Source organism: Vulpes lagopus, chromosome 6 (genome assembly GCF_018345385.1).
Source record: "Vulpes lagopus strain Blue_001 chromosome 6, ASM1834538v1, whole genome shotgun sequence".
Lineage (NCBI taxonomy): Eukaryota > Metazoa > Chordata > Mammalia > Carnivora > Canidae > Vulpes > Vulpes lagopus.
Window position 1 is genome coordinate 116727521 of NC_054829.1, and position 8911 is coordinate 116736431.

At 36.2% G+C, this 8911-nt stretch overlaps 1 protein-coding gene across 1 annotated transcript; it reads right to left on the reverse strand.

The window, feature by feature from the left end:
* Nucleotides 1-502: 502 nt before the first annotated feature.
* Nucleotides 503-8225, reverse strand: IL21 (interleukin 21). The gene is made up of 6 exons (XM_041757879.1): nucleotides 8206-8225; nucleotides 7640-7805; nucleotides 7489-7524; nucleotides 2955-3110; nucleotides 623-700; nucleotides 503-526 (listed from the first exon to the last, which is right to left on the reverse strand). The coding sequence occupies exons 1-6, from the start codon at nucleotides 8223-8225 to the stop codon at nucleotides 503-505; spliced, it is 480 nt and encodes a 159-aa protein (XP_041613813.1).
* Nucleotides 8226-8911: the final 686 nt, after the last annotated feature.

The following is an 8911-nucleotide window of genomic DNA, read 5'->3' on the forward strand; positions in this document are numbered from 1 at the left end:
CAACTTTTTATCTTGACCCTATGCTTCTGTATTTCAGCTTGAATAGAAGGTAAATAACTTTTAAGTTATGAGCCTTAGAGACCTCATTCTTGTAATCAAGATCAAGACAAAAATAAGATCAATAAATTCCCAAACTACATTTTTGGTTAAAAATTTTAAGCTTCTCTCCTAATAAAGGAATGTCATAGTTGGGCAATAATATAAAGTAAAAACTTTAGAAACCATAGAAATCCATAACATAGGAAGTCAAACTCTAATTGAGTAGAAAGCTTTTTCAAGCTTTGACCAAACAGAGCATGTGAATCAAACTGAAGTATTGCATAGTAATTAAGGGGAAATAATCCTGACTTTGAACAGCTATCTGAGTCTTTTTCCCCATCACTAATATGTTGTACTCCTCCATTTAGAATACCAAGAAGTGAGTTTCACTACTGTATTAGAGTATGTAATATAGTGTCCAGCTTCAAGTTAGATCCTCAGGAACCTTCATATCTCATGTGTTCTAGGAGAGATGTTGATGAATCATCTGTGAAAATAATATACCATGAGTAACATAAATATAAGCAGCAATCTGAATAAATAAATATGAAGTAGAAAATCAAATATAATTTCAGTTACATACCTTTTGGATGAGTGATTTCAGTCTTTCTAGGAATTCTTTGGGTGGTGCTTTCTCATAAGAATCACATGAGGGGCATGCCTAGAAATCAATGAAAAAGTAACAATTCTTCTTTAAAACATTTTTCCTATTTGATAAAATGTTCAATTAAAATTTTTTTCTAATTAGAGATATCATTCATGTCCACTGAAAAAAACTCAAGATGTGCATAAAATTGTTCAGGAAAAAAACAATGAGAAAAATCATTTGTAATTCCATCCTCAGAGATCACCACTGCAATCTTTTGATGTATATCCTTCCAGTAATGTTTTTTTTCTTTGCATTTATGTTATCTACAATGATTGGTAATTTGCTTTATTTACACTCAGCGTATCACAAGCATTTCCTATATGTTAAATATTCTTCAAAAATATGATACATCATGGTTGCTTTGTATTCCAACATTGGATCAAACTATTACTATTTTTGGACACGTAGATTGTTCTAACTTTTCACTATTGTATATAATGCTGCAAGGACATTTCTGAATAACTTTTGTATGCATCTTTATTTTATTTGATAAATTTCTGGAAGTAGAATTACTAAATTAAAGAAATAAAGATTTTTGTCTCAATATATATTGTAAAAAAAAAGTATGCTTCTATTCATGCAAACCATTCTTACTATTGTTGAGTATTGTTAAAAACTTTAATTGGAAAGAAGCAGGATTTCCTTACATTGCATTGATTTGATTATAGGGAGACGGAACAATTTTTATATGTGTATTGCCCATTTATATTTCTTTTAAAAAAAATTCTAGGGACGCCTGAGTGCCTCAGCAGTTGAGCAGTTGAGTGTCTGCCTTTGGCCCAGGGCATGATCCTGGGGTCCTGGGATCAAGTCCCACATCGGGCTCCCTGCATGGAGCCTACTTCTCCCTCTGCCTATGTCTCTGCCTCTCTCTCTCTCTCTCTCTCTCTCTCTCTCTCTGTGTCTCATGAATAAATAAACGGAGTCTTAAAAAATGAAAAAATTCTAGCTTTTCTCCTTTATCCTTATTCCTTTTGAGACACTGAACACAAGGCTATTGTTTAGTATTCAGCATCTCTAAGCCAATTTGAGGTGGTGAGAGCATTTGACCAAAGGGTAAGAGATATAGGTTGTAGTTCTCATTCTGCCACTTAGTGTTTGTGGGGCTTGGGACAAATCACTTAGGCTCTTTAGGTCTCATTTTCCCATCTACCAAATGAAGGTGCTTAACTAAATAGTTCTAAGCTCAGTTCCAGCACTGCCATTTCATGAGTCTGTTGTTGACTGGCTCCTTTCTTTCTAAGGAAAGTTTTATTTATTTATTTTTAATTTATGATAGTCACACACAGAGAGAGAGAGAGAGAGAGGCAGAGACATAGGCAGAGGGAGAAGCAGGCTCCATGCACCGGGAGCCAGATGTGGGACTCCATCCTGGGTCTCCAGGATCGTGCCCTGGGCCAAAGGCAGGCGCTAAACCGCTGCGCCACCCAGAGATCCCTCTAGGGAAAGTTTTAAAGCAATACTCTTCACAGTGCACCTGGCTAAGCAATTAAAGGAAACAAAAATCATCTTGATAATGTCATTAAGATATCATTTGAATCATATGTGAAATTCCTTGGAAGAAAAGAGGACTGATTAAAAAAATATTTTGGAGGGACACCTGGGTGGCTTAGTTGTTTAAGCATCTGCATTTAGCTCAGGTCATGATATCAGGGTCCTGGGATCAAGCTGCCTGTCAGGCACCCTGCTCAGTGGAGAGTCTGCTTCTCCCTCTCTCCCTCTGTCCTTCCTCCCCACTAAGGACTATTAAAATTCTTCAGCCAAATAATGAGGTCTATCTATTTAAATATAGTACTGACTCTGTGATTGTATAGGATAATAATATTTTTTAAGAGAAGAAGGGAAAGTTTGAGATTTTTCTTAGTCTCTTGTAGGCCATCTCTTTTCTTGTAGGAAAGCTAAGATATAGGTCCTGTTAATAAGAACACAAGTTATATGTGACCATATAATGAGAGAAAAATATTTAACTCCTAGGTCACAGGTGGATTCTCAACCTAGTAACATCCTCACCTTGGGAAGTTATATTAACATTTCAGCTACCAGGGACTTTTAGCAAATTCTGATAGGATTTCTGGGCACTTTCAAGTCTGTGGATTTGGAAGAGGTGACTGCATTTCTCAAAGCACACCATACATAGATAACATGTAACTGGAAGGAAGGCACTGGAATCTCTAGCTACAAGTGTGTGTGTGTGTGTGTGTGTGTTATGTCATGTAAGATATAATTAATAAGTACAAATAAAATAGATGGCAAATGACAATCTTACTGGTCTGTGTCTCTGTCTTCTGCCTGCATTTGTGGGAGGTAGTTTCCTCTTCAGCTGTTTAGTTAATACATTGATTATCTGTTCATTGCCTCCTGTGTTTGCTGCCTTTAGTTGGACCTTCTGAAAACATGAAAAAGCTGACCGCTCACAATGCCTCTGAAAGAGAAATTATTTATATATATGTTAACAAAACAAAAGTTATCCAGAAAGTAAAAATGACCTTCCCAGTTCTCTTTTTCTACTTCTACAACAGTGTATTAGATTTCATTTATTCCCGCAGATGATGAGGAATGAATTCACATCTTACTTAATGTTTGGGCTGAAGAGAAGGAGGTCCTGCAATGTAAAATTTCACCCTATATTAGGGAAGAGAGGATATATTCCTGCCTTGCAGGCAAGAGGAAGGAGCCTCACCTTTCCACAGCTCTCTATTCCTAATTCCATTTGAGGTCCGGGTGGTGGGGAGGATCTTTGTGTTTTGTGAGTTTGGTTTTAGAAAAAATTTTCTAAAAGTTAACACTGACTGGTTGCAGCTTTGGGTAAGATAAGCGGTAGTCCAATTAATAATCTCTTCTATTTGTTTTTTGTTGTTGTTGTTTCTTTCCACAATTTACTGGAAGCATCTAACAGTGACATGTCTTGAGCAGCATCTTATCTTGTACAACACCTGGCATCATATCATGTCTTATTGCTTTAATAAATATGTATGGAGTTGACAAATGAAGTAAATGAGTCAAAGCCCCTACTTTGGGGAAAGGAAGTGGCTACCTACTTTTGTTGGCATATTCCACATCTAAGATTCAATACACCTGCACAGACTACACATGACTCTTCTAAAGTCGTATTCACACTCTTAGGTCCATTAGAGTAGGATTCTGCATAAATCAAGCAGTCAAGGAACAGAATTTGAGTCAAGGAACTTTCCCAACAAATGGGAGGGAAGACTGTTTTTCAGAAACTAAGGGTAGTGTCTCAAAGAATGGAGAAGTGGACAGAACAAAGATCAAAATCTTGTCTCTTAGTTTAGTCAAATAACTAGTGAGTAGTGAGTAAGTCAAAAATTTTAAAAATCAAACTAAAAATAAAATGAAATTTATTGGAAGAACAAAATTTAAACTGACTTATTGAAAACCTTTTAATGCTGATCTAAGAATTTGCATCCAAGTGTCTTTTTTCTTTCAGCAAATGTGTGTATATTATGGTCTTCTATCCCCACCCCACCCTACTCCCGTTGCTGTATCCTCATTTCACTAATGTGTATGGAAGTCACTGCCATATAACCAGAAACCTCCATCTTTCTAAGTTCCTACAAGGGCAGTTCCATATATAACAAAATTACCTGAGTCTTCTCACGGACAATCAGCTGAAAAAAGCATCTGGCCTGCTTTGCATTTTCCAACCCATATGCTTACCCAATATGAATGTTGATTAATAACATGCATCTTTAAGACACAACCCCATCAGGTTTGCTTTGCATACATAGCCACAAGCCGAGAACCAGCTTATCTGGTTTCCTTATATCAGAGCAACTTGCCTGTCTCATAGGGCAAGGTAATATCCTTTCCATGTTTGCCAAAATGCTTATTTAATAGAAACTATTTATAAATGTTAATTATAGCACTTTTTTTTCCTTGAAAACCACATGTTCATGTTTGTTGAAGTTTTTTCTTTTCTCTTCTTTTTGACCACAACCGGCTTAACTTACTGGAAAAAAATAATATTCATATTTAAAGAGGTAAATTTTCCAGCTGAAACTGAAAACACTAACTGCTTCATCCGTGATGATCTGAGAAACCAGCATTTCTCACAGAAGCCCATTTTGCTGAGTTAACATTTACATGTGTATGTTGAAAGAAAGTTATGTTCCAAAGAAGTATAGGGGCCCTACCAAAAGAACTCCCTTGATATTGCCAGGAATGGTCAAGATCAGTGATGAAAGATTTTATACCTGAGAAAGCTTTTCTGAAAGCCCCTGAATGGCATCTGGATACTGATGCCCATATTGACATGCTGCGCTGTCTCTCCTACCCTTCTTTGTTCACCGGTCTCAGTAAACAGTGGTGTTGCTTTGTGCTTTCTGCAAGTAGCAGAGTGGTGCCTGGCAATGCGTGGTCCAGGACAAGTAGCTGCTGGATTTGGCTTCAGATGCACATCAAAGGCAGCCTCAAAAAGGAAAAGAAGTGGAGGAAGTGTCCTGATAACCGCCTTGAGGATGTACTGAGAAGGGGAGTGAAGAGATTAACCTTGCTTCAGACAGCCACCATGCCCTGTCACTTATGGGGTTTACAGGATGAACCCAAATGCATGCACAATACCACTATCTGGGAGTATAACAATTATTTTCCTTTGCTGTGTCTCAGTGACAGCAAACTAGGAGGGCAAGGCTTTGATTCCTTCATCCTCTAATGCTTGATAACATGAAGAGTTATGTGTCCTACATTAATATTGCAGAATAGAGGGAGCAATACAGAAGTGAAAAGCAAGAGTAACAAAGAGAACGGCCAAATGTTGCTTTTGCAAGGGAGTGCATTTGGCTTTGTTGTTTTGCAATTGAATATTTGAAAATATTTTCCTCCTTATAGTTTATTTTTAACCTACTTTTTCCCCCTCCTCACAGAAAGGCCTAGCCACTCACACTATGAAGTCTTGGGCAAGATTACCTTTGTCCCACACACAAACCAGGTCTAAATTGAGGTTTCTCAATAACGACACAATTGACATTTTGGGCTAGATAATTCTTTGTTGTTAGGACTGTCCCATGCATTCTAGAATTTTTAGTAGCATCTCCTACCTCTCACTACTAGATGCCAATAGAAACCACTCCCCTATACCACAATTGTGACAACCCAAAATTTCTCCAAACAATGTCAGATGTTCTCAGGTGGCAAAATCATTACCAGTTGAGGACCACTAGTTATGTAATTAGAAAAGAGATTGATGCCTGGCAAGGCCAATTAGGGATCAGAGATAATCAACATTTATCAACATTTACATGCAACATGTAAATGAATTTATTTTCCTTAAACTTTTTAATCTTTTCAAATTTCTAATCGACAGCTGCTTTGATGCTAGCCCTGAAAAACTTGAAATAATGCTACTGTGGCCTTGAACTATTTTCTTTCTTCCTAAATTTGCGTATCAGCATAGCTTAAAGATCTTAGTTACAACATTACTCACTTGTATCATAGCCAGCATTGTTTGAGAAGATTGTCAGATAGAAACAGTGTCACTGAGACAAAATCTTCTCATTATGATGTAAGATAAAAAAAAAAAAAACCTCTATCTTTAACAAAGCATAGATATTTAACAAAGGAAGCACCCACAGGATCAACTCAAGTTAGAAAATGGGAAATCTTTCTTATTTCTCGTTTTGCAAGTTACAGACAGGGCTAGTCCAAAAGGACTCTAATCACAACAGTTAGACAAAATGCATGAGATGCTAAAAATGCATGTTTTGATAATTAGGTCATGATTAAGAAATATTCTCACTTATTGGAAGTCTTTCCAATAAGCTGAATATGCTACTTTCATTTTAGATGCTGCTTATTAGAAAAGGACCTAGTAAATGAGAGTGGTTAGGTTCAGAGCTAGAGAGTGAATTTTAGAGAAAAGCAATAGTTGTGACTCATTCACTTTCTAAACTTTTACACATAGTCATTTACGATAATTGTTTTCTTTCCAATATATCTTCATGTCTCCCCCTCTGCAGTGTCCTAATTACTGGTAGCACTTTTATAGGAACTCTAATTTATTCAGTTAAAGGTCTGTGACAATGAAAACATTTCCCCAATTGCATTTATCTCCTCAGGATACCAGACATGAAGATTAGAGCGAAGTTACTAAGGAAAAGATCAGCACACAGCACTCTTAAACTATAATGCTAGATGTTTTCTTCCTGGGACTTAATGGATTTAAGTGGCTTAAGAGAATGGGATGAGTTTGTGGAAACAGTCCTCTTGAAAGACCTCTCCAAAGGCCGAAGGCAAGACCCACTGAGGCCAAGGTATATGGGAATTCTACTGTTTTTCCATGCTTTTCCTGCAATTTGTTCTTTTTTCTTTCTTTCTTTCTTTCTTTCTTTCTTTCTTTCTTTCTTTCTTTCTTTCTTTCTTTCTTGTTATTAAAAGGTGAATTCTGCTTCTTCCGGTGTGTGTCTATATTTCTTAGATAGGTTTGCAAAGGAGGACTCAGTAACTTTCATGCACTAGCTCTTAAATGTAATTTAAAAATTGTTCAGAAACTGATTATAGTATAGTTTTCTTATTCTGTCTCAACAGTACTACTTGAAAGTACTCTTAGAGATAGTTGGAGATAAAAAAATATTTTATAAGGTATAAAGGTTATTTTATTGGTTGGCTTGTTGGTGAATCAATGAATGTTTGACCAAAATAAGAATAACTATTTTACCAACTATTAAACCCCCAAACTCATTGAAATTATGTAGATTCCTTGATAATTATATTAATGCCTTTCTTAATTGGATTTAAACACTTGTACCACATATATTTTCACAAATAAATTCAACTGGTCTTACCTTTACATCTTCTGGAGCTGGCAGAGATTCAGGGTCCTAAAGCAAAAAAAAAAAAAAATTAGTCCTGGGTTATTTTTTATAAGTCAAAAAGCTCCTTTTATATTAATTAAAGAATATTATTTAAATTTTGTTGTGACGAAGATGGCCTTACCAAGTCATTCACATAATTTTTAAGCTGATCAACAATATCTATAAGTTGACGCATTCTAATCAAGAGAAGATCTTGCTCTTGGAAGCTTGATTTATGGGCCACTGTCCCCAAGAAGATGACCAACAGGCAGATGACTATCTTCTCCATGTTGCCAGCACTGGATCTTCTAAGTGCCAGTAGAGCAAGACCTTGGTCTCAGTTTTCACTGCAGTTTGACTGTGAACAGGTTGTCAGTAAAGCTACCTATTTATTCATCCTTCAGGGAGAGGTAAAGCCCTCCCATTGCAGCCTGGAAATCTTTGTAAAATGGATGAATGTGAGTAACTCTTTTTTCTTTTCCACTGGCTAGGTATACGTGTGCATGTGCTAATGCGTGGGGGCAGGGATTGATGGAGTCAACGAAATGTGCCCCATCTGCATCTTACACAGGAAAAGAGAAATGGGTGAATTCCAATTTTCAGCATGAATCAAGAAGTATGCATGGTAAACAGTAGGTACTACAAAACTTCAAAGAAGTAAACAAAAACACTTTGATCTCTCTTTCTCTGCCTCCCCTGGCATCTTACCTGTTCCCTCCAACAGTCATAAGGACACTTCAATAATGAGTAAAGTGGCAACAGTGCTTTCTTGCAGGAATTTTTCTTATGGTAATAACAATGCCTTTTGACTGAAATCATCCAGTATTCCATTATAAAGGTAGTAGGAGGGGAGCTACATTTTAGGAAATTTTAAATATTGGGGTATTTTCCAAACTAGCAAGACTATTTTAGGATTTTAATGAAGTTAAAGAGTTTAAAGTAGAATTTGCTTACAGTTGTTCCCAAGAGCATCTTTAAAAAAATTAATCTTGGCCTCTAACATTTTACTTAACAATGTGGTTTTTATATATATATCATAAATGATTCTAAAAGACTCTGAAGTATCTCCCAATCAGGATCCCATTCTACCTTCATTTAAAAACAAAAAGTAAAACAAAACAAAACCTCTCTTATGTCGATCTCTTCTATATAGTACATCAATTAAATGAATTCAGGGTACTAATACTCATTCCTGTCCAAGCCAAAAAATTTTTCTACAGCAAAATAAAAATAGCCATAAATGATTCCTTTTCTTTTGAGGTAGTGTTACGTATTTCTTTTAGATATTAATTCCTCTGGGGATGATCAACACATTTCTAACTATGACCAGGTAGAGGTTATAAAAGACTCAAAGTCCAGAATTGATTTTATCATCTTCCTCTCTACTGCTTCTTTTATCCCTGTTACTCTACTC